General features: G+C 54.6%; 1 protein-coding gene across 1 annotated transcript in view; it reads right to left on the bottom strand.

The window, feature by feature from the left end:
* Nucleotides 1-497: 497 nt before the first annotated feature.
* Nucleotides 498-25656, bottom strand: part of LOC147091138 (zinc finger MYND domain-containing protein 15-like) — a 48835-nt gene continuing 23676 nt past the window's right edge. Inside the window, exons 6-13 of the mRNA XM_085977594.1 lie at nucleotides 25402-25494; nucleotides 23798-23914; nucleotides 17053-17141; nucleotides 15207-15308; nucleotides 14083-14215; nucleotides 11227-11285; nucleotides 10968-11128; nucleotides 498-761 (exon numbers count right to left, since the gene is read on the bottom strand). Of these exons, the coding sequence (XP_085833720.1) occupies nucleotides 581-761; nucleotides 10968-11128; nucleotides 11227-11285; nucleotides 14083-14215; nucleotides 15207-15308; nucleotides 17053-17141; nucleotides 23798-23914; nucleotides 25402-25494 (935 nt within the window). The 3' untranslated portion in view covers nucleotides 498-580. The remainder of the gene's footprint in view (nucleotides 762-10967; nucleotides 11129-11226; nucleotides 11286-14082; nucleotides 14216-15206; nucleotides 15309-17052; nucleotides 17142-23797; nucleotides 23915-25401; nucleotides 25495-25656) is intronic.

Below are 25656 nucleotides of genomic sequence, written 5' to 3'. Positions count from 1 at the left end.
GGATTGTCGGGGCTCGAGTGAGTCGCTATTGGTCAGAGAGGGAAAACCGCCCGCCATTCCTACCCCCAGTCGTGCCCAAAGACGCTGAGGATCGAATCCTCTGATCCAGTCATCACACCGGGAACAGGGAAAGATTCTTACCCACAATCTCCAGCCGCCTCGCTGACCCCGCGGAATAATCCCCGACCTCAGGGTATTAGAGGGGGGTCCGTCTATTGAAGGGGGCCACGGTATTAGAGGGGGAGTGTCAGGGTTCAGAGTTCGAGAAGATGGGCTTCAGTCAGGGGGTGAAATATTCTCTCAGGTTAACGAAGAAAAAACAGGAACAGAAAGACCTGCATTTCTCCAGCTCCTTTCACGACCACCGGACGTCTCAAAGCGCTTTACAGCCAATGAAGTACTTTTTGAAGTGGAGTTGCTGTTGCAATGGACACAAACTGCCCGAATGGAATTGAACGCACCGGGTCCTGGTGTTTTTCCCTGAAATAAACAGCTACTTCAGAAGTCCAAAGGGTTTTTAATTGACATTCTCTGTCCATTGCAGCAATCACTCATTAAATAGCTCCAATAAAGACGCGACTCACTTCCTGCGGCGAAAGTTACCCCGTTTCTTGTCCTTCTTCCTGCGGCTGATGTCGAGGATCTCCTCCGGGGAGGTGGGGAGATGGTCGCTGGGGGGCAGCGGGGTGGGCGGGGCCTGCTGTCTGCTCATCACCGCGTTCGCTTTGTACACCAGGTGGAAGAGGTAAGCGTTGGAGTACCTGAGAGTCGGGGTGGAGAAACATCCGTGAGAAAGAGTCACGGGGGAGCTCGACTCTGTATCTAACCCGTGCTGCACCTGCCCTGGGAGTGTTTGATGGGACAGTGTAGAGGGAGCTTTACTCTGTATCTAACCCGTGCTGTACCTGCCCTGGGAGTGTTTGATGGGACAGTGTAGAGGTAGCTTTACTCGGTATCTAACCCGTGCTGTACCTGCCCCGGGAGTGTTTGATGGGACAGTGTAGAGGGAGCTTTACTCTGTATCGAACCCGTGCTGTACCTGCCCTGGGAGTGTTTGATGGGGCAGTGCAGAGGGAGCTTTACTCTGTATCTAACCCATGCTGTACCTGCCCTGGGAGTGTTTGATGGGAGAGTGTAGAGGGAGCTTTACTCTGTATCTAACCCGTGCTGTACCTGCCCTGGGAGTGTTTGATGGATCAGTGTAGAGGGAGCTTTACTCTGTATCTAACCCGTGCTGTACCTGCCCTGGGAGTGTTTGATGGGACAGTGTAGAGGGAGCTTTACTCTGTATCTAACCCGTGCTGTACCTGCCCTGGGAGTGTTTGATGGGACAGTGTAGAGGGAACTTTACTCTGTAACTAACCCGTGCTGTACCTGCCCTGGGCATGTTTGATGGGACAGTGTAGAGGGAGCTTTACTCTGTATCTAACCCGTGCTGTACCTGACCTGGGAGTCTTTGATGGGACAGTGCAGAGCAAGCTTTACTCTGTATCTAACCCATGCTGTACCTGCCCTGGGAGTGTTTGATGGGACAGTGTAGAGGGAGCTTTACTCTGTATCGAACCCGTGCTGTACCTGCCCTGGGAGTGTTTGATGGGGCAGTGTAGAGGGAGCTTTACTCTGTATCTATCCCGTGCTGTACCTGCCCTGGGAGTGTTTGATGGGACAGTGTAGAGGGAGCTTTACTCTGTATCTATCCCGTGCTGTACCTGCCCTGGGAGTGTTTGATGGGACAGTGTAGAGGGAGCTTTACTCTGTATCTGACCCGTGCTGTACCTGCCCTGGGAGTGTTTGATGGGACAGTGTAGAGGGAGCTTTACTCTGTATCTAACCCGTGCTGTACCTGCCCTGGGAGTGTTTGATGGGACAGTGTAGAGGGAGCTTTACTCTGTATCTGACCCGTGCTGTACCTGCCCTGGGAGTGTTTGATGGGACAGTGTAGAGGGAGCTTTACTCTGTATCTGACCCGTGCTGTACCTGCCCTGGGAGTGTTTGATGGGACAGTGTAGAGGGAGCTTTACTCTGTATCTAATCTTAGCTGTACCTGCCCTGGGAGTGTTTGATGGGACAGTGTAGAGGGAGCTTTACTCTGTATCTATCCCGTGCTGTACCTGCCCTGGGGAGTGTTTGATGGGACAGTGTAGAGTGAGCTTTACTCTGTATCTATCCCGTGCTGTACCTGCCCTGGGAGCGTTTGATGGGACAGTGTAGAGTGAAGTACGGAACAGGTGGGTCCGCACCTGAGAAAAAAGTATCCCAGAGCCTACCATGACTCCCATCAGTGTGGCTGCTGACTGTAGTCTGGGCAGGCGCTCCCGAAACTAGGTTAGTCTGAGCTTAGCAAAGCCATACTGGCTCTCTAATCCGATTACATTGGTGGAAATGCTCATTCACTCTGACCTTAATTAAAGATTCCAGTAACTGCCCCCATAACTGATGAGGATGAGAATTTTAAAATTGTGGCGTTGCCGGACCGGTAGCCAATGTAGGTCAGTGAGCACAAGGGGTGATGGGTGAACGGGACTGGGTGTGAGTTAGGACACGGGGCAGTGAGCACAGGGGGTGATGGGTGAATGGGACTGGGTGTGAGTTAGGACACGGGGCAGTGAGCACAGGGGGTGATGGGTGAATGGGGCTCGGTGTGAGTTAGGACACGGGGCAGTGAGCACAGGGGGTGATGGGTGAACGGGACTGGGTGTGAGTTAGGACACGGGGCAGTGAGCACTGGGGGTGATGGGTGAACGGGACTGGGTGTGAGTTAGGACACGGGGCAGTGAGCACAGGGGGTGATGAGTGAACGGGACTGGGTGTGAGTTAGGACACGGGGCAGTGAGCACGGGGTGAGGGGTGAACGGGACTGGGGGCGAGTTAGGAAACGGGGCAGTGAGCACAGGGGGTGATGGGTGAACGGGGCTGGGTGTGAGTTAGGACACGGGGCAGTGAGCACAGGGGGCGATTGGTGAACGGGACTGGGTGCGAGTTAGGACACGGGGCAGTGAGCACGGGGTGATGGGTGAACGGGGCTGGGTGTGAGTTAGGACACGGGGCAGTGAGCACAGGGGGTGATGGGTGAACGGGACTGGGTGCGAGTTAGGACACGGGGCAGTGAGCACAGGGGGTGATGGGTGAACGGGACTGGGTGTGAGTTAGGACACGGGGCAGTGAGCACAGGGGGTGATGGGTGAACGGGACTTGGTGCGAGTTAGGACACGGGGCAGTGAGCACAGGGGGTGATGGGTGAACGAGACTGGGTGTGAGTTAGGACACGGGGCAGTGAGCACGGGGTGATGGGTGAACGGGACTGGGTGTGAGTTAGGACACGGGGCAGTGAGCACAGGGGGTGATGGGTGAACGGGACTAGGTATGAGTTAGGACACGGGGCAGTGAGTGCAGGGGGTGATGGGTGAACGGGACTGGATGTGAGTTTGGACACGGGGCAGTGAGCACGGGGTGATGGGTGAACGGGACTGGGTGTGAGTTAGGACACGGGGCAGTGAGCACAGGGGGTGATGGGTGAACAGGACTGGGTGTGAGTTAGGACACGGGGCAGTGAGCACAGGGGGTGATGGGTGAACGGGACTGGGTGTGAGTTAGGACACGGGGCAGTGAGCACAGTGGGTGATTGGTGAACGGGACTGGGGGCGAGTTAGGACACGGGGCAGTGAGCACAGGGGGTGATGGGTGAACGGGACTGGGGGCGAGTTAGGACACGGGGCAGTTAGCACGGGGTGAGGGGTGAACGTGACTGGGTGTGAGTTAGGACACGGGGCAGTGAGCACAGGGGGTGATGGGTGAACGGGACTGGGTGTGAGTTAGGACACGGGGCAGTGAGCACGGGGGGTGATGGGTGAACGGGACTGGGTGTGAGTTAGGACACGGGGCAGTGAGCACGGGGGGTGATGGGTGAAGGGGACTGGGTGTGAGTTAGGACACGGGGCAGTGAGCACAGGGGGTGATGGGTGAACGGGGTTCGGTCCGAGTTAGGACACGGGGCAGTGAGCACCGGGGCTGATGGGTAAACGGGACTGGGTGTGAGTTAGGACACGGGGCAGTGAGCACAGGGGGTGATGGGTGAAGGGGACTGGGTGTGAATTAGGACACGGGGCAGTGAGCACAGGGGGTGATGGGTGAACGGGACTGGGTGTGAGTTAGGACACGGGGCAGTGAGCACAGGGGGTGATGGGTGAACGGGACTGGGTGCGAGTTAGGACACGGGGCAGTGAGCACAGGGGGTGATGGGTGAACGGGACTGGGTGCGAGTTAGGACACGGGGCAGTGAGCACAGGGGGTGATGGGTGAACGGGACTGGGTGTGAGTTAGGACACGGGGCAGTGAGCACAGGGGGTGATGGGTGAACGGGACTGGGTGTGAGTTAGGACACGGGGCAGTGAGCACAGGGGGTGTTGGGTGAACGGGACTGGGTGTGAGGACACGGGGCAGTGAGCACAGGGGGTGATGGGTGAACGGGACTGGGTGCGAGTTAGGACACGGGGCAGTGAGCACGGGGTGTTGGGTGAACGGGACTGGGTGTGAGTTAGGACACGGGGCAGTGAGCACAGGGGGTGATGGGTGAACGGGACTGGGTGTGAGTTAGGACACGGGGCAGTGAGCACAGGGGGTGATGGGTGAACGGGACTGGGTGTGAGTTAGGACACGGGGCAGTGAGCACAGGGGGTGATGGGTGAACGGGACTGGGTGTGAGTTAGGACACGGGGCAGTGAGCACAGGGGGTGTTGGGTGAACGGGACTGGGTGTGAGGACACGGGGCAGTGAGCACAGGGGGTGATGGGTGAACGGGACTGGGTGCGAGTTAGGACACGGGGCAGTGAGCACGGGGTGTTGGGTGAACGGGACTGGGTGTGAGTTAGGACACGGGGCAGTGAGCACAGGGGGTGCTGGGTGAACGGGACTGGGTGTGAGTTAGGACACGGGGCAGTGAGCACAGGGGGTGATGGGTGAACGGGACTGGGTGTGAGTTAGGACACGGGGCAGTGAGCACAGGGGGTGATGGGTGAACGGGACTGGGTGTGAGTTAGGACACGGGGCAGTGAGCACGGGGTGATGGGTGAACGGGACTGGGTGTGAGTTAGGACACGGGGCAGTGAGCACAGGGGGTGATGGGTGAACGGGGCTCGGTGTGAGTTAGGACACGGGGCAGTGAGCACAGGGGGTGATGGGTGAACGGGACTGGGTGTGAGTTAGGACACGGGGCAGTGAGCACGGGGTGATGGGTGAACGGGACTGGGTGTGAGTTAGGGCACGGGGCAGTGAGCACAGGGGGTGATGGGTGAACGGGACTGGGTGTGAGTTAGGACACGGGGCAGTGAGCACAGGGGGTGATGGGTGAACGGGACTGGGTGTGAGTTAGAACACGGGGCAGTGAGCACAGGGGGTGATGGGTGAACGGGACTGGGTGTGAGTTAGGACACGGGGCAGTGAGCACAGGGGGTGATGGGTGAACGGGACTGGGTGTGAGTTAGGACACGGGGCAGTGAGCACAGGGGGTGATGGGTGAACGGGACTCGGTGTGAGTTAGGACACGGGTCAGTGAGCACAGGGGGTGATGGGTGAACGGGACTGGGTGTGAGTTAGGACACGGGGCAGTGAGCACAGGAGGTGATGAGTGAACGGGACTGGGTGTGAGTTAGGACACGGAGCAGCCGAGTTTGGGATGAGCTGAAGTTTACGGAGGGTGGAATGTGGGAGGCCGGCCAGGACAGTGTTGGAATGGTCGAGTCTGGAGGGGACGAAGGTCCGGATGAGGGTTTCAGCAGCGGATGAGCTGAGGCAGGGCTGGAGCCGAGCTGCAGTGAGGGTGGAGACTGTGAGGAATGAGATTCAGCATCGCAGGACCACTGACTGACTGGGATCAGAGTGCAGCACTGGCAAATTTTCCAGGAATCAGCACTGCTGTGTAACGCTCATGTATAATGCAAGAGGCCGGTTATATTTAGCCGTGGGTCTCTGAGCCTGCTGTTAGAGCAGCTCTCTGTCTCCTCCTGCACTCACTGCGCACCCATGCACTGTCTGCTCTTCAATATCCCCGCTCCATGCTCAGCGCTGGTCAAATGGAGCTGGCTCGATTATAAACTGCTCACACGCACACCCCACACACACCCCACACACACCCTCTCACACACCCCACACACACCCCCACACACACCCTCTCACACACCCCACACACACCCTCTCACACACCCCACACACACCCCACACACACACACCCCACACACACACACCCCACACACACCCCCACACACACCCTCTCACACATCCTCTCACACACCCCACACACACCCCACACACACCCCACACACACACCCCACACACACCCTCTCACACACCCCACACACACCCCACACACACACACCCCACACACACACCCCACACACACCCTCTCACACACCCCACACACACCCCACACACACACCCCACACACACCCTCTCACACACCCCACACACACCCTCTCACACACCCCACACACACCCTCTCACACACCCCACACACACCCCACACACACACCCTCTCACACACCCCACACACACCCCACACACACACCCCACACACACGCCCACACACACCCTCTCACACACCCTCTCACACACCCCACACACACACCCTCTCACACACCCCACACACACCCCACACACACCCCCACACACACCCTCTCACACACCCTCTCACACACCCCACACACACCCCACACACACGCCCCCACCCTCTCCCCCTCCCGCTCGCCTACCCCCACCCGCTCGCCCAGTCTCTCCCCCACCCGCTCCCCCACCCCCACCCACTCCCCCTCCCCCACTCGCTCCCCCCACCCCCACTCTCTCCCCCACCCCCACCGAAGGCCCAGGGGCTGCAACATTCCTCTATCTCAAGTGCCAAACCTAACGTGCGATTCGACAATGAAGGCTAGCCGGAGATTCGACCATGTGTGGCATCGCCAATGAAGCCCGTTCTGTCCTCCACCGACACACACACACAGCAGGGCATGCACTCCAGCGCCGTGGGGCTCAGTACCACACTGGTGGGTGCAGTCATTGCCAGTGGGGCTCAGTACCCCACTGGGGGGTGCAGTCCAGGACAGTGGGGCTCAGGACCACGCCGAGGGGTGCACTCCAGGCCAGTGGGGCTCAGTACCCCACCGAGGGGTGCAGTCCAGGTCCGTGGGGCTCAGGACCACGCCGAGGGGTGCACTCCAGGCCAGTGGGGCTCAGGACCACGCCGAGGGGTGCACTCCAGGCCAGTGGGGCTCAGTACCCCACCGAGGGGTGCAGTCTAGGTTCATGGGGTTCAGTACCATGCCGAGGGGTGCACTCCAGGCCAGTGGGGCTCAGTACCCCACCGAGGGGTGCAGTCTAGGTTCATGGGGCTCAGGACCACGCCGAGGGGTGCACTCCAGGCCAGTGGGGCTCAGTACCCCACCGAGGGGTGCAGTCTAGGTTCATGGGGTTCAGTACCACGCCGAGGGGTGCACTCCAGCGCACCCACATTCCTGGTTACCAGCCTGCACACACACATAGTACCGAGAACTTTAGGACCTTGTGGTCGGATCGCCAGCAGGCAGGGTCCGCAGTTATTCAGACAGCAGCACATGATGCCGGCTGGAGGGGGTGAATCGTAAACCCAATGCCACACATCCTGGGGCTTCACATCTAGGGGGAGTCAGTGACAGGGCAGGGAGAGAAATGGAAACATCGGGACAGGAGCAGACCATTCAGCCCCTCGAGTCTGCTGCGCCATTCAATGAGATCGAGGCTGATCCATCGACCCGCCTTCGCTCCGTAACCCTTAATACCCTTAACAATGAATGGACTGAAGAGTTGGAGATGGAGGGAGAGAGAGACTGAGGGATTGGAGATAGAGGGAGATAGAAACTGAGGGATTGGAGATAGAGGGAGAGAGAGACTGAGGGATTGGAGATAGAGGGAGAGAGACTGAGGGATTGGAGATAGGGGGAGAGAGAGACTGAGGGATTGGAGATAGAGGGAGAGAGAGACTGAGGGATTGGAGATAGAGGGAGAGAGAGACTGAGGGATTGGAGATAGAGGGAGAGAGAGACTGAGGGATTGGAGATAGAGGGAGAGAGAGACTGAGGGATTGGGGGGTAGGGGGAAAAACATATGATGTAATTAAATCAATGTATACAAACAACAAATGTGCAGTTAAAATTGGAGACAAACAAACAAAATACTTCCCACAGGGGCGGGGGGTGACGCAGGGCTCGCCAATCTCACCGACACTCTTTAATATTTACATAAATGAATTAGCAAAACTACTTGAACAATCTACAGCACCCGGCCTCACCCTATATGAATCCAAGGTTAAATTCCTCCTCTATGCAGACGACCTGGTTCTGCTGTCACCAACTAAGGAGGGTCTACAGCAGAACCTGGATCTGCTGGAGTCGTTCTGTCAGACCTGGGCCCTGACAATAAACCCCCAAAAAACCAAAGTCCTCGTGTTCCAACAAAGATCCAGACATCAGGGACCCAAAATAAATCTCACACCAGGAACAACTAAAATCGAACAAATCACTAACTACACATACTTGGGCATAAAAATCAGCTCTACGGGAAATTTCAAACTGGCTGTGAATGAACTGAAAGAGAAAGCAAGAAGGGCTTTCTACGCCATTAAAAGATCAATCCAAATAGAAATCCCAATTAGCATTTGGCTCAAAATTTTCAAATCAGTAATTGAACCAATTGCACTCTATGGCAGTGAAGTGTGGGGACCGCTAACACAACAAGAATTTGCAAAATGGGACAAACACCCAATTGAGATCCTACATGCAGAATTCTGTAAAAGTATCCTCCGGACTCAAAGGAAAACCATAAACAATGCATGCAGGGCAGAACTAGGCCAATTTCCACTAATAATTACTATCCAAAAAAGAGCCACCAAATTTTGGAAACACCTAAAAATGAGTAACCCCCACTGCTATCATTACGAAGCCTTGAAATGCCAAGAGAGGACCATAAAGAATAACTCCCTCAGTCAACTAGTCCTGGGACTCAGTGAAGCAACCACTAACACTACTAACAATAACCAGCCCCAGGACAGTGACATCGTAGCAGAGAGAATTCGACCCAACACAATTGTCACTAAACAAAAGGAAAAATATCCGTCATATTGGGCAGAAACAACAAAAACTCAATTGCTACTTGGCCCTAAACAGACAATACAACATGGCTGAGTACCTGACCATGGTAAAGGATAACAAACTGAGAAAAACCTTGACAAGGTACAGACTTAGCGAACATAGCCTAGCGATCGAAAAAGGCAGACCAGGCTGCCAAGAGAGGACAGGATATGCTCTCACTGCAGTCAGGGAGTAGTGGAGACAGAGATGCACTTCCTCACAGCCTGTGGAAAATATCAGGGCATCAGGGAGAATTTCTACCAAAAATTCTCACAAATATGCCCTGAATTCAGAAATCTGAATGACGACCAAAAACTCCCATACCTACTGGGGGAGGAGAGAAGCTGTGTAGCACTGGCGGCACACTATGTTACAGCTTGCCATGAACAGAGGGACAACCAGTAAACCTAAGAAAAGAGTATATATAAATAATGCGAAAGTATATTTATACACTCAGGGATATACCTGTTTATACACTATGAATAGAACTGCGTTTATGTGTTCAACCATAAATGTATTTTGATGCTTTGGCAACATAAGATGTACCTTATCATGCCAATAAAGTGATTTGAATTGAATTGAATTGAATTGATTGGAGATAGAGGGAGAGAGAGACTGAGGGATTGGAGACTGAGGGACTGGAGATAGAGGGAGAGAGAGACTGAGGGATTGGAGATAGAGGGAGAGAGAGACTGAGGGATTGGAGATAGAGGGAGAGAGAGGCTGAGGGATTGAGATAGAGGGAGAGAGAGACTGAGGGATTGGAGATAGAGGGAGAGAGAGACTGAGGGATTGGAGATAGAGGGAGAGAGAGACTGAGGGATTGGAGATAGAGGGAGAGAGAGACTGAGGGATTGGAGATAGAGGGAGAGAGAGACTGAGGGATTGGAGATAGAGGGAGAGAGAGACTGAGGGATTGGAGATAGAGGGAGAGAGAGACAGGGATTGGAGATAGAGAGAGAGAGACTGAGGGATTGGAGATAGAGAGAGAGAGACTGAGGGATTGGAGAAGGAGGGAGAGAGAGACTGAGGGATTGGAGATAGAGGGAGAGAGAGACTGAGGGATTGGAGATAGAGGGAGGGAGAGACTGAGGGATTGGAGATAGAGGGAGAGAGAGACTGAGGGACTGGAGATAGAGGGAGAGAGAGACTGAGGGACTGGAGATAGAGGGAGAGAGAGACTGAGGGATTGGAGATAGAGGGAGAGAGAGACTGAGGGACTGGAGATAGAGGGGGAGAGAGACTGAGGGACTGGAGATAGAGGGAGAGAGACTGAGGGATTGGAGATAGAGGGAGAGAGAGACTGAGGGATTGGAGATAGAGGGAGAGAGAGACTGAGGGATTGGAGATAGAGGGAGAGAGAGACTGAGGGATTGGTGATGGAGGGAGAGAGAGACTGAGGGATTGGAGGGAGAGAGAGACTGAGGGATTGGAGGGAGAGAGAGACTGAGGGATTGGAGATAGAGGGAGAGAGAGACTGAGGGATTGGAGATAGAGGGAGAGAGAGACTGAGGGATTGGAGATAGAGGGAGAGAGAGACTGAGGGATTGGAGAAGGAGGGAGAGAGAGACTGAGGGATTGGAGATGGAGGGAGAGCCATTTGTTTGTCTCTCAGACAGCTGAGGAATTGTTTCGAGCTGACGGATGACTGGAGCTGACTATCTATCGGCGAGCTGGTGCCCAGAACGCAGGGGGAGCTTTGAATCGAGCTGCCATCCAATGGTGGACACTCTAACGGCCTCAGAACATGGCTCTGGTCCAGTCAATGCAGTTGGGGTGTGTCCGTGCCTGATACTGTCTGCGCTGTTCTACACTCACCAGGGCAGGTTGTTGTCGATGCCGATGATTCGGAACGGAGAGCGGAAGGGGTTAACGATGGGCTGGCTGACGGAGCCGCCCGCAGCCATGCTCATGGTCTGGTTGTCGATGACACAGCTGTACTCGCAGCACTCGGTGAAGTATGCCGGAACGCGAAGTGACTGCGGAGAGGAAAGAGGAGAGCGGGAGGGTGAACAGGGGGAGAGGAATCGCTGTGGGGAGCAGGAATGATTGGGAGCTTCGGTCAATCTCGGCTCACCTGCAGTCTGGGTAGAGAGCGCAGCCATGTCCCGCTCAGTCCGAACCCCACATTGAACCCTGAAAACACAGAGGGCAAACTCTTATATAGTCACTGCGGGGGAGAGGGAGGTTACACAGGATTACATCGGATATACGGCACAGAAACAGGCCATCCGGCCCAACCAGTGCATGCCGGTGTTTATGCTCCACTCGAGCCTCCTCCCGTCTTTCCTCATCTAACTCTATCAGCGTAACCCTCTATTCCCTTCTCCCTCATACGCTTGTCTAGCTTCCCTTAAAGGCATCGATACTATTCGCTTCAACCACTCCCTGTGGCAGCGAGTTCCACATTCTCACCACTCTCTGGGGAAAGAAGTTTCTTCTGAATTCCCTATTGGATTTCTTGGGACTATCTTAGATTGATGGCCTCTAGTTTTGCTCTTCCCCACAAGTGGAAACATTCTCTCTGTATCCACTCTATCAAAACCTTTCATCATTTTAAAGCCCTCTATTAGGTCACCACTCAGCCTTCTCTTTCGAAGAGAAAAGAGACCCAGCCTGTTCACCCTTTCCTGATCTGTATACCCTCGCATTTCTGGTACCATCCTTGTAAATCTTCTCTGCACCCTCTCCAGTGCCTCGATATCCTTTTTATAATATGGCGACCAGAACTGTACGCAGTGCTCCAAGTGTGGTCTAACCAAGGTTCGATACAGGTTTAGCATAACTTCCCTACTTTTCAATTCTATACCTCTAGAAATAAACCCGAGTGCCTGGTTTGCCTTTTTTAATGGCCTTGTGAACCTGTGTTGTAACTTTTAGTGATTTGTGTGTTTGTACTCCGAGATCCCTTTGTTCCTCTACCCCACCTAGACTCGCACCCTCCAAGTGATAAGTGACCTCCCTATTCTCCCTACCAAAATGTAATACAGGTAGACTATCCTTTATCCGAAAACCTCGGGACCAGCCGTGTTTCGGTTTTCGGAAAATTTCGGATTTCGGAAGGTATTTTATAAGACTGGGAAATTTGTCGGGGGTGGGGGTCGGCGGGAGTCGGGGTCGGCGGGGGTCCGCGGGGGGTCGTCGACGGGGGTCAGGGTCGTGCGCACGACTTACGCTGACCCTCTGCTCAGCGTAAGTCGTGCGCCACTCTGGTCATGTCGTGCGCACGACTTACGCTGAACGAAAAAACCTTCGGTTTTTAGAGGGTTTCGGTTTTCGGAAGTTCGGATAAAGGGTAGTCTACCTGTACCTCACATTTATCTGTGTTGAACTTCATTTGCCAATTATTTGCCCATTCTGCAAGTTTATTAATGTCCTCCTGTAACTTGTTGCAGTCCTCCTCAGTATTGACTGTCCCCCCAATTTGGTGTCATCCACAAATTTAGAAATTGTGTTTTTGATTCCAAAGTCTAAATTGTTAATATAAATTGTGAACAGCAGTGGTCCCAGCACTGATCCTTGTGGAACACCACTACCCACCTTCTGCCACTGGGAATAGCTCCCCTTTACTCCCACTCTCTGCTTTCTGTCCTGAGGCCAGCCAGCAATCCATTCTGCTACTTGTCCTCTGACTCCGCATTCTCTGACCTTGTTCATCAGTCTATTATGGCATACCTTATCGAAGGCCTTTTGAAAATCTAGATAAATTATATCTACTGCATTACCCTTGTCTACTCTCTCTGTTACCTCTTCAAAAAATTCAATAAAGTTGGTTCTACTGTATATAGTCACTGTGGGGGCGAGTGCTGTTTTTGCCATTTACGGAATGATTTTTGAAGATTAATCAGTCATTTTCTGAAGCACCAGGTTGGTTACACGATTAATGGCCATGGCCCGTTCGATCCCGCAGGGACAACCCCGCCCCCCCCCATCGCCCAGTCCCCCCTCTCCCCGTCCCCCCCTCTCTCCCTGTCCCCCAGTCTCTCTCCCCGTCCCCCCTCCCCTCTCCCCGTCCCCCCTCCCGATCCCTTCCCCCTCCCCTCTCCCCGTCCCCCCTCCCCTCTCCCCGTCCCCCCTCCCTATCCCCGTCCTCCCTCCCCCTCCCCGTTCCCCAGTCCCTCTCCCCGTCCCTCCCCTCTCCCCGTCCTCCCCCTCTCCCCGTCCTCCCCCTCTCCCCGTCCCCCCCCTCTCCCTGTCCCCCCTCTCCCCATCCCCTCTCTCCCCGGCCCCTCTCTCCCCGTCCCCTCTCTCCCCGTCCCCTTTCTCCCCGTCCCCTCTCCGCCCGTCCCCCCTCCGCCCGTCCCCCTCCGCCCGTCCCCCTCTCTCCCCGTCCTCCCTCTCCCCGTCCCCCGGTCCCTCTCCCCGTCCCCCCTCTCCCCAGTCCCCCAGTCCCTCTCCCCAGTCCCCCAGTCCCTCTCCCCAGTCCCCCAGTCCCTCTCCCCCAGTCCCCCAGTCCCTCTCCCAGTCCCCCAGTCCCTCTCCCCGTCCCTCTCCCCAGTCCCCCAGTCCTCTCCCCAGTCCCCCAGTCCCTCTCCCAGTCCCTCTCCCCAGTCCCTCTCCCCAGTCCCCCAGTCCCTCTCCCCAGTCCCTCTCCCCAGTCCCCCAGTCCCTCCCCCCAGTCCCCCAGTCCCTCCCCCCAGTCCCTCTCCCCAGTCCCCCAGTCCCTCTCCCCAGTCCCCCAGTCCCTCTCCCAGTCCCCAGTCCCTCTCCCCAGTCCCCCAGTCCCTCTCCCCAGTCCCTCTCCCAGTCCCCCAGTCCCTCTCTCCCCAGTCCCCCAGTCCCTCCCCACAGTCCCCCAGTCCCAGCCCCCAGTCCCTCCCCCAGTCCCTCCCCCCAGTCCCCCAGTCCCTCCCCCCAGCCCCCCAGTCCCTCTCCCCAGCCCCGCAGTCGTCCTACCCCCCTCCCCCCACCCGTTTTCCGACGCCTCGCTCACCAATCACCAGATCAGCCTTGGGGCCCTGCAGCATGTGGTAGGGTTTGGAGCAGACTTTGATGCGAATGTTCCTCCTGTCACTCCTCTCCTCACCGATGCGGATGTTGGGGTTCATCATGCACACCTGGCCGTCCTGGGGGTGGGGAGACAGACAGGAGCAGAGTGAGATTCCTGATCTGTGCCTCGCGCTGCGCTGGCCTGGGGGCTGAGAGAACAGCCTCCGCCATCACCTTCCATCCCTCTAACACCGAATCACAGAATGATTCCGCACAGGAGGAGGCCATTCGGCCCATCGGGGTGGTGCCGGCTCTTTGAAAGAGTTCTCCAATTATTCCCACTCCCCCCTGCTCTCCATAGCCCTGTGAATTTTCCCCTTCAAGTATTTCTCCCAAAGTTACTATTGGATCTGCTTCACAGAATCACAGAAACCCCACAGTGCAGATGGAGGCCATTTCGGCCCATCGAGCCTGCACCGATACATATCCCACCCGATCCCCGTAACCCCACGTATTTAATCCCCCTAACACGAAGGGTCAATTTATCATAGCCAATCAACCTAACCCGCACATCTTTGGACTGTGGGAGGAAACCGGAGCACCCGGAGGAAACCCACGCAAACACGGGGAGAATGTGCAAACTCCACACAGACAGTCACCCGAGGCCGGGTTTGAACCCGGGTCCCTGCCCTTTCAGGCAGTGTTGCTCTCGCTGTACCCCCGCGCTGTACCCAGTTGTTTCCGCGCCCCCTCACTCCCCGCCCCCTCACTCCGCGCCCCCTCACTCCGCGCCCCCTCTCCCCGCCCCCCTCACTCCGCGCCCTCTCACTCCCCGCCCCCCCCACTCCGCGCCCACGCACTGCGCGCCCCCTCACTCCGCGCCCCCTCACTCCGCGCCCCCTCACTCCCCGCCCCCTCACTCCCCGCGCCCTCTCTCCCCGCCCCCCTCTCTCCCCGCCCCCTCTCTCCCCGCCCCCCTCACTCCCAGCCCCCCTCACTCCCCGCCCCCTCACTCCCCGCCCCCTCTCTCCCCGCCCCCCTCACTCCCCGCACCCCCTCACTCCCCGCCCCCCCCACTCCGCGCCCACGCACTGCGCGCCCCCTCACTCCACGCCCTGCAGCTCCTACCTTCCTCTGTAGTTTAAACTGTTGTTTGTCCACTTCCAGCGGCAAACCATCACCAACAAAATGGATCTCAAAAGTGACGTGAGGCAACAGGACGGCCAGCTCCTGTCGAAGGAGAAACGGGACAGCACGGGATCATTCACCTGAGAGAACAGTGTCCGAAACAGGGGCAGCCACCTCACCCACTCCCGACCCTCACACTCAGAAACCAGCTCCCGCAGAAACAAACCAGCAAACTCCTACTGCAGGACCCCTCCCCTCGACCCTGCCCTGGGAGTGTTTGATGGGACAGTGTAGAGGGAGCTTTACTCTGTATCTAACCCGTGCTGTACCTGTCCTCGGAGTGTTTGATGGGACAGTGTAGAGGGAGCTTTACTCTGTATCTAACCCGTGCTGTACCTGCCCTGGGAGTGTTTGATGGGACAGTGTAGAGGGAGCTTTACTCTGTATCTAACCCGTGCTGTACCTGCCCTGGGAGTGTTTGATGGGACAGTGTAGAGGGAGCTTTACTCTGTATCTAACCCGTGCTGTACCTGCCCTGGGAGTGTTTGATGGGACAGTGTAGAGGGAGCTTTACTCTGTATCTAACCCGTGCTGTACCTGCCCTGGGAGTGTTTGATGGGACAGTGTAGAGGGAGCTTTCCTCTGTATCTACCCCGTGCTGTACCTGCCCTGGGAGTGTTTGATGGGACAGTGTAGAGGGAGCTTTACTCTGTATCTAACCCGTGCTGTACCTGCCCTGGGAGCGTTTGATGGGACAGTGTAGAGGGAGCTTTACTCTGTATCTAACCCATGCTGTACCTGTTCTGGGAGTGTTTGATGGGACAGTGTAGAGGGAGCTTTACTCTGTATCTAACCCGTGCTGTACCTGCCCTGGGAGTGTTTGATGGGACAGTGTAGAGGGAGCTTTACTCTGTATCTACCCCGTGCTGTACCTGCCCTGGGAGTGTTTGATGGGACAGTGTAGAGGGAGCTTTACTCTGTATCTAACCCGTGCTGTACCTGCCCTGGGAGTGTTTGATGGGACAGTGTAGAGGGAGCTTTACTCTGTATCTAACCCATGCTGTACCTGTTCTGGGAGTGTTTGATGGGACAGTGTAGAGGGAGCTTTACTCTGTATCTAACCCCGTGCTGTACCTGCCCTGGGAGTGTTTGATGGGACAGTGTAGAGGGAGCTTTACTCTGTATCCAACCCCTGCTGTACCTGCCCTGGGAGTGTTTGATGGGGACAGTGTAGAGGGAGCTTTACTCTGTATCTAACCCGTGCTTTACCTGCCCTGGGAGTGTTTGATGCGGCAGTATAGAGGGAGCTTTACTCTGTATCTAACCCATGCTGTACCTGACCTGGGAGTGTTTGATGGGACAGTGTAGAGGGAGCTTTACTCTGTATCTAACCCATGCTGTACCTGCCCTGGGAGTGTTTGATGGGACAGTGTAGAGGGAGATTTACTCTGTATCTAACCCGTGCTGTACCTGCCCTGGGAGTGTTTGATGGGACAGTGTAGAGGGAGCTTTACTCTGTATCTAACCCCGTGCTGTACCTGCCCTGGGAGTGTTTGATGGGACAGTGTAGAGGGAGCTTTACTCTGTATCTACCCCGTGCTGTACCTGCCCTGGGAGTGTTTGATGGGACAGTGTAGAGGGAGCTTTACTCTATATCTAACCCATGCTGTACCTGTTCTGGGAGTGTTTGATGGGACAGTGTAGAGGGAGCTTTACTCTGTATCTCACCCCGTGCTGTACCTGCCCTGGGCGAGTTTGATGGGACAGTGTAGAGGGAGCTTTACTCTGTATCTAACCCCGTGCTGTACCTGCCCTGGGCGAGTTTGATGGGACAGTGTAGACTCACCCAGAACACCATCCGTACATCAAACTGCTTCTGTGCTTCCAGGATGTGTATTTTGAGCGACTGTTTGTTGAGGACGTTCAATTCTGGAACTAAACAGTAGAGAAATGCACTTGTTAGACTGATATGTCCCCGAGAGAGAGGGACTGTGAGACACCAGTGAGTGTACGGACTTGTACTGTACCCCAGTGTTATACAGTGACAGACCTGTACCCACCAGTACTATACCCCAGTGTTATACAGTGACAGACCTGTACCCACCAGTACTGTACCCCAGTGTTATACAGTGACAGACCTGTACCCACCAGTACTGTACCCCAGTGTTATACAGTGACAGACCTGTACCCACCAGTACTGTACCCCAGTGTTATACAGTGACAGACCTGTACCCACCAGTACTGTACCCCAGTGTTATACAGTGACAGACCTGTACCCACCAGTACTGTACCCCAGTGTTATACAGTGACAGACCTGTACCCACCAGTACTGTACCTCAGTGTTATACAGTGACAGACCTGTATCCACCAGTACTGTACCCCAGTGTTATACAGTGACAGACCTGTACCCACCACTACTGTACCCCAGTGTTACACAGTGACAGACCTGTACCCACCAGTACTGTACCCCAGTGTTATACAGTGACAGACCTGTACCCACCAGTATTGTACCCCAGTGTTATACAGTGACAGACCTGCAATCACCAGTACTGTACCCCAGTGTTATAGTGACAGATCTGTACCCACCAGTACTGTACCCCAGTGTTATACAGTGACAGACCTGTACCCACCAGTACTGCACCCCAGTGTTATACAGTGACAGACCTGTACCCACCAGTACCGTACCCCAGTGTTATACAGTGACAGACCTGTACCCACCAGTACCGTACCCCAGTGTTATACACTGACAGACCTATACCCACCAGTACTGTACCCCAGTGTTATACAGTGACAGACCTGTACCCACCAGTACTGTGCCCCAGTGTTATACAGTGACAGACCTGTACCCACCAGTACTGTACCCCAGTGTTATACAGTGACAGACCTGTACCCACCAGTACTGTACCCCAGTGTTATACAGTGACAGACCTGTACCCACCAGTACTGTACCCCAGTGTTATAGTGACAGGCCTGTACCCACCAGTACTGTACCCCAGTGTTATACAGTGACAGACCTGTACCCACCAGTACTGTACCCCAGTGTTATACAGTGACAGACCTGTACCCACCAGTACTGTACCCCAGTGTTATACAGTGACAGACCTGTACCCACCAGTACTGTACCCCAGTGTTATACAGTGACAGACCTGTACCCACCAGTACTGTACCCCAGTGTTGTACAGTGACAGACCTGCACCCACCAGTACTGTACCCCAGTGTTATACAGTGACAGACCCGTACCCAGCAGTACTGTACCCCAGTGTTATACAGTGACAGACCTGTAACCACCAGTACTGTATCCTATTGTTATACAGTGACAGACCTGTACCCACCATTACTGTACCCCAGTGTTATACAGTGACAGACCTGTACCCACCAGTACTGTACCCGTGTTATACAGTGACAGACCTGTGCCCACCAGTACTGTACCCCAGTGTTATACCGTGACGGACCTGTACCCACCAGTACTGTACCCCAGTGTTATACAGCGACAGACCTGTACCCACCAGTACTGTACCCCAGTGTTATACAGTGACAGACCTGCACCCACCAGTACTGTACCCCAGTGTTATAGTGACAGACCTGTACCCACCAGTACTGTTCCCGTGTTATACAGTGACAGACTTGTACCCACCACTACTGTACCCCAGTGTTACACAGTGACAGACCTGCACCCACCAGTACTGTACCCCAGTGTTATACAGGGACCGACCTGTGCCCACCAGTATTGTACCCCAGTGTTATACAGTGACAGACCTGCACTCACCAGTACTGTACCCCAGTGTTATAGTGACAGATCTGTACCCACCAGTACTGTACCCCAGTGTTATACAGTGACAGACCTGTACCCACCATTACTGTACCCCAGTGTTATACAGTGACAGTCCTGTACCCAGCAGTACTGTACCCCAGTGTTATACAGTGACAGACCTGTACCCACCAGTACTGTACCCCAGTGTTATACAGTGACAGACCTGTACCCACCAGTACTGTACCCCAGTGTTATACAGTGACAGACCTGTACCCACCAGTACTGTACCCCAGTGTTATACAGTGACAGACCTGTACCCACCAGTACTGTACCCCAGTGTTATACAGTGACAGACCTGTACCCACCAGTACTGTACCCCAGTGTTATACAGTGACAGACCTGTACCCACCAGTACTGTACCCCAGTGTTATACAGTGACAGACCTGTACCCACCAGTACTGTACCCCAGTGTTATACAGTGACAGACCTGTATCCACCAGTACTGTACCCCAGTGTTATACAGTGACAGACCTGTACCCACCAGTACTGTACCCCAGTGTTATACAGTGACAGACCTGTACCCACCACTACTGTACCCCAGTGTTACACAGTGACAGACCTGTACCCACCAGTACTGTACCCCAGTGTTATACAGTGACAGACCTGTACCCACCAGTATTGTACCCCAGTGTTATACAGTGACAGACCTGCAATCACCAGTACTGTACCCCAGTGTTATAGTGACAGATCTGTACCCACCAGTACTGTACCCCAGTGTTATACAGTGACAGACCTGTACCCACCAGTACTGCACCCCAGTGTTATACAGTGACAGACCTGTACCCACCAGTACCGTACCCCAGTGTTATACAGTGACAGACCTGTACCCACCAGTACCGTACCCCAGTGTTATACAGTGACAGACCTGTACCCACCAGTACTGTGCCCCAGTGTTATACAGTGACAGACCTGTACCCACCAGTACTGTACCCCAGTGTTATACAGTGACAGACCTGTACCCACCAGTACTGTACCCCAGTGTTATACAGTGACAGACCTGTACCCACCAGCACTGTACCCCAGTGTTATAGTGACAGGCCTGTACCCACCAGTACTGTACCCCAGTGTTATACAGTGACAGACCTGTACCCACCAGTACTGTACCCCAGTGTTATACAGTGACAGACCTGTACCCACCAGTACTGTACCCCAGTGTTATACAGTGACAGACCTGTACCCACCAGTACTGTACCCCAGTGTTATACAGTGACAGACCTGTACCCACCAGTACTGTACCCCAGTGTTATACAGTGACAGACCTGTACCCACCAGTACTGTACCACAGTGTTATACAATGACAGACTTGTACCCACCAGTACTGTACCCCAGCGTTATAGTGACAGACCTGTACCCACCAGTACTGTACCCCAGTGTTATAGTGACAGACCTGTACCCACCAGTACTGTACCCCAGTGTTATACAGTGACAGACCTATACCCACCATTACTGTACCCGTGTTATCCAGTGACAGACCTGTACCCACCAGTACTGTACCCCAGTATTATACAGTGACAGACCTGTACCCACCAGTACTGTACCCCAGTGTTATACAATGACAGACTTGTACCCACCAGTACTGTACCCCAGCGTTATAGTGACAGACCTGTACCCACCAGTACTGTACCCCAGTGTTATAGTGACAGACCTGTACCCACCAGTACTGTACCCCAGTGTTATACAGTGACAGACCTGTACCCACCAGTACTGTACCCCAGTGTTATACAGTGACAGACCTGTACCCACCAGTACTGTACCCCAGTGTTATACAGTGACAGACCTGTACCCACCAGTACTGTACCCCAGTGTTATACAGTGACAGACCTGTACCCACCAGTACTGTACCCCAGTGTTGTACAGTGACAGACCTGCACCCACCAGTACTGTACCCCAGTGTTATACAGTGACAGACCCGTACCCAGCAGTACTGTACCCCAGTGTTATACAGTGACAGACCTGTAACCACCAGTACTGTATCCTATTGTTATACAGTGACAGACCTGTACCCACCATTACTGTACCCCAGTGTTATACAGTGACAGACCTGTACCCACCGGTACTGTACCCGTGTTATACAGTGACAGACCTGTGCCCACCAGTACTGTACCCCAGTGTTATACCGTGACGGACCTGTACCCACCAGTACTGTACCCCAGTGTTATACAGCGACAGACCTGTACCCACCAGTACTGTACCCCAGTGTTATACAGTGACAGACCTGCACCCACCAGTACTGTACCCCAGTGTTATAGTGACAGACCTGTACCCACCAGTACTGTTCCCGTGTTATACAGTGACAGACTTGTACCCACCACTACTGTACCCCAGTGTTACACAGTGACAGACCTGCACCCACCAGTACTGTACCCCAGTGTTATACAGGGACCGACCTGTGCCCACCAGTATTGTACCCCAGTGTTATACAGTGACAGACCTGCACTCACCAGTACTGTACCCCAGTGTTATACAGCGACAGACCTGTACCCACCAGTACTGTACCCCAGTGTTATAGTGACAGACCTGTACCCACCAGTACTGTACCCCAGTGTTATACAGCGACAGACCTGTACCCACCAGTACTGTACCCCAGTGTTATACAGTGACAGACCTGTACCCACCAGTCATAGAGTCATAGAGTCATAGAGTTTTACAGCACAGAAAGAGGCCCTTCGGCCCATCGTGTCTGCGCCGCCCATCCATCCCTGTCCAGTCTAATCCCATTTTCCAGCATTTGGTCCATAGCCTTGTATGCAATGGCATTTCAAGTGCTCATCCAAATGCTTCTTGAATGTTGTGAGGGTTCCTGCCTCTACCACCCTTTCAGGCAGTGAGTTCCAGATTCCAACCACCCTCTGGGTGAAGAAGTTCCTCCTCAAATCCCCTCTAAATCTCCTGCCCCTTACCCTGAATCTATGCCCCCTTGTTATTGACCCCCCTACTAAGGGGAAAAGTTCCTCTTTATCTACCCTATCTATGCCCCTCATCATTTTGTACACCTCAATCAGGTCGCCCCTCAGCCTTCTTTGCTCCAAGGAAAACAACCCCAGCCTGTCCAGCCTCTCTTCATAGCTGAGGCGCTCCATCCCAGGTAACATCCTGGTGAATCTTCTCTGCACCCTCTCCAAAGCAATCACATCCTTCCTATAGTGAGGCGACCAGAACTGCACACAGTACTCCAGCTGTGGCCTCACCAGCGTTTTGTACAGCTCCATCATAACCTCCCTGCTCTTATATTCTATGCCTCGGCTAATGAAGGCAAGTATCCCATATGCCTTTTTAACCACCTTATCTACCTGTTCCGCAGCCTTCAGGGATCTATGTACATGTACACCAAGGTCCCTCTGACCCTCTGTACTTCCTAGGGTCCTACCACTCATTGTGTATTCCCTTGCCTTATTTGTCCGTCCAAAATGCATCACCTCGCACTTTTCAGGGTTAAATTCCATTTGCCACTTTTCCGCCCATCTGACCAACCCGTTTATATCGTCCTGTAGCCTGAGGCTTTCCTCCTCGCAATTTACCACCCCACCAATTTTCGTGTCATCTGCGAACTTACTGATCATACCTTTTACATTCTCATCCAAATCATTTATGTAGATCACAAACAACAAGGGACCCAGCACCGATCCCTGAGGTACCCCACTGGACACAGGCTTCCAGTCACAAAAGCAACCTTCGACCATCACCCTCTGCCTCCTGCCACTCAGCCAGTTTAGGATCCAATGCGCCAAGGCACCCTGGATCCCATGGGCTCTTACCTTCTTGACCAGTCTCCTATGCGGAACTTTGTCAAAAGCTTTACTGAAGTCCATGTAAACCACATCCACAGCATTTCCCTCATCCACCCCCCTAGTCACCCCCTCGAAAAATTCAATCAGATTTGTCAGACATGATTTACCCTTGACAAAGCCATGCTGACTATCCCCGATTAATCCTTGCCTCCCCAAGTGGACAGTACTGTAGCCCAGTGTTATAAAATGACAGACCTGTACCCACCAGTACTGTACCCGTGTTATACAGTGACAGACCTGTACCCACCACTACTGTACCCCAGTGTTATAGTGACAGACCTGTACCCACCACTACTGTACCCGTGTTATACAGTGACAGACCTGTACCCAACAGTACTGTACCCCAGTGTTATGCAGCAAAAGACCTGTACCCACCAGTACTGTACCCCAGTGTTATACAGTGACAGACCTGTACCCACCAGTACTGTACCCCAGTGTTATACAGTGACAGACCTGTACCCACCAGTACTGTACCCCAGTGTTATACAGCGACAGACCTGTACCCACCAGTACTGTACCCCAGTGTTATACAGCAACAGACCTGTACCCAGCAGTACTGTACCCCAGTGTTATACAGCGACAGACCTGTACCCACCAGTACTGTGCCCCAGTGTTATACAGTGACAGACCTGTACCCAGCAGTACTATACCCCAGTGTTATACAGTGACAGACCTGTACCCACCAGTACTGTACTCGTGTTATACAGTGACAGACCTGTGCCCACCAGTACTGTACCCCAGTGTTATACAGTGACAGACCTGTACCCACCAGTCCTGTACCCCAGTGTTATACAGTGACAGACCTGTACCCACCAGTACTGTACCCCAGTGTTATACAGTGACAGACTTGTACCCACCAGTACTGTACCCCAGTGTTATACAGTGACAGGCCTGTGTGACACTGTTCCGTACACACAGCTCTGCCCGTGGTGATGTGCAGCATGAGTAAAGGACGCCCTCCCTCTGCCATCGCTAGGAATGCATTGACTCACAGTGCTGTGGCACGAGGCTGGTGATGATGTAGTAGATGGTGAGCGGGTAGGAGAGCAGCACGGCCACTGGTGAGTCCATGCCAAGCCCTCGCCACTGGTAATAAGATTTCCACGTCACTGTGAAGAGAGAAAAGCCACTTCAGGTTTGAAAGCTTTTAGATCTTTAAATTCTTTTCTTCAATTAGGTGTCAGCTGTTGCTCAGTGGGCAGCACTCTCTTCTCTCTGAGTCAGAAGGTCGCGGGTTCAATTCCCACTCCAGAGACTCGAGCCTCGTAATCTAGGCTGACACACCCAGGACAGTACTGAGGGAGCGCTGCACTGTCGGAGGGGCAGCGCTGAGGGAGCGCCGCACTGTCGGAGGGGCAGTACTGAGGGAGCGCCGCACTGTCGGAGGGGCAGTGCTGAGGGAGCGCCGCACTGTCAGAAGGGCAGTACTGATGGAGCGCCGCACTGTCGGAGGGGCAGTACTGAGGGAGCGCCGCACTGTCGGAGGGGCAGTGCTGAGGGAGCGCCGCACTGTCAGAAGGGCAGTACTGAGGGAGCACCGCACTGTCGGAGGGGCAGTACTGACGGAGCGCCGCACTGTCGGAGGGGCCGTCCTGAGGGAGCGCCGCACTGTCAGAGGGGCAGTATTGAGGGAGCACCGCACTGTCGGAGGGGCAGTATTGAGGGAGCGCCGCACTGTCGGAGGGGCAGTACTGAGGGAGCGCCGCACTGTCAGAGGGGCAGTACTGAGGGAGCGCTGCTCTGTCGGAGGGGCAGTACTGAGGAAGCACTGCACTGTCGGAGGGGCAGTACTGAGGGAGCGCCGCAGTGTTGGAGGGGCAGTACTAAGGGAGCGCCGCACTGTCGGAGGGGCAGTACTGAGGGAGCGCCGCACTGTCAGAGGGGCAGTACTGAGGGAGCACCGCACTGTCGGAGGGGCAGTACTGAGGGAGCGCCGCACTGTCAGAGGGGCAGTACTGAGGAAGCACTGCACTGTCGGAGGGGCAGTACTGAGGGAGCGCCGCACTGTTGGACGGGCAGTACTGAGGGAGCGCTGCCCTTTTGGAGGGGCAGTACTGATGGAGCGCCGCACTGTCGGCGGGGCAGTACTGAGGGAGCGCCGCACTGTCGGAGGGGCAGTACTGAGGGAGTGCTGCACTGTCGGAGGTGCCATCTTTTGGATGAGACGTTAAACCGAGGCCCCGTCTGCCCTCGCAGGTGGACGTAAATGTTCCCACGGCCACTATTGGAAGAAGAGCAGGGGCGTTCTCCCCGGTGTCCTGGACAATACTTAGTCCTCAAACAGATGATCTCGTCATTGATTGGAGATGGAGGGAGAGACAGTGAGGGACTGGAGATAGATGGAGGGAGAGAGAGACTGAGGGATTGGAGATGGAGGGAGAGACAGTGAGGGACTGGAGATAGATGGAGGGAGAGAGAGACTGAGGGATTGGAGATGGAGGGAGAGACAGTGAGGGACTGGAGATAGTTGGAGGGAGGGAGACACTGATGGATGATCTTGCTGCCTTATTTTTCCTTTGCCAGTGCGCTGGTGTGGGCCTGGCCAACAGGTGGGTTCTTGCACCAACTTGACTTTGTGTGGATGGGACGGACTCACCGATTGGTGCCTTCACGTTGGCTGGTTCAACGGGGTTGTCCTGTAATAGGATCGCGCCCTCCTTTTTCAGTGGGTCGTACGGGTTCATTCTCTCTGTGAAACAACAGAGTACAAATGGCAGAAGCTGCTATGGCCCCGGGCGTTGAACTCTTTGCGAGTTAGGGTGGGCTGACTCTCACACTGTGCGGATCCCGAGGAGGGGAACTCATTTCATCGCTCATTTCCCGGGTGTGTTTTGTCATCTTCCGAATACAT

This window comes from Somniosus microcephalus, unplaced genomic scaffold (assembly GCF_052327205.1).
Source record: "Somniosus microcephalus isolate GS21.2 unplaced genomic scaffold, FLI_Smic_1.0 unresolved_chr4, whole genome shotgun sequence".
Lineage (NCBI taxonomy): Eukaryota > Metazoa > Chordata > Chondrichthyes > Squaliformes > Somniosidae > Somniosus > Somniosus microcephalus.
This window is presented reverse-complemented; position numbering and strand designations above follow the sequence as displayed.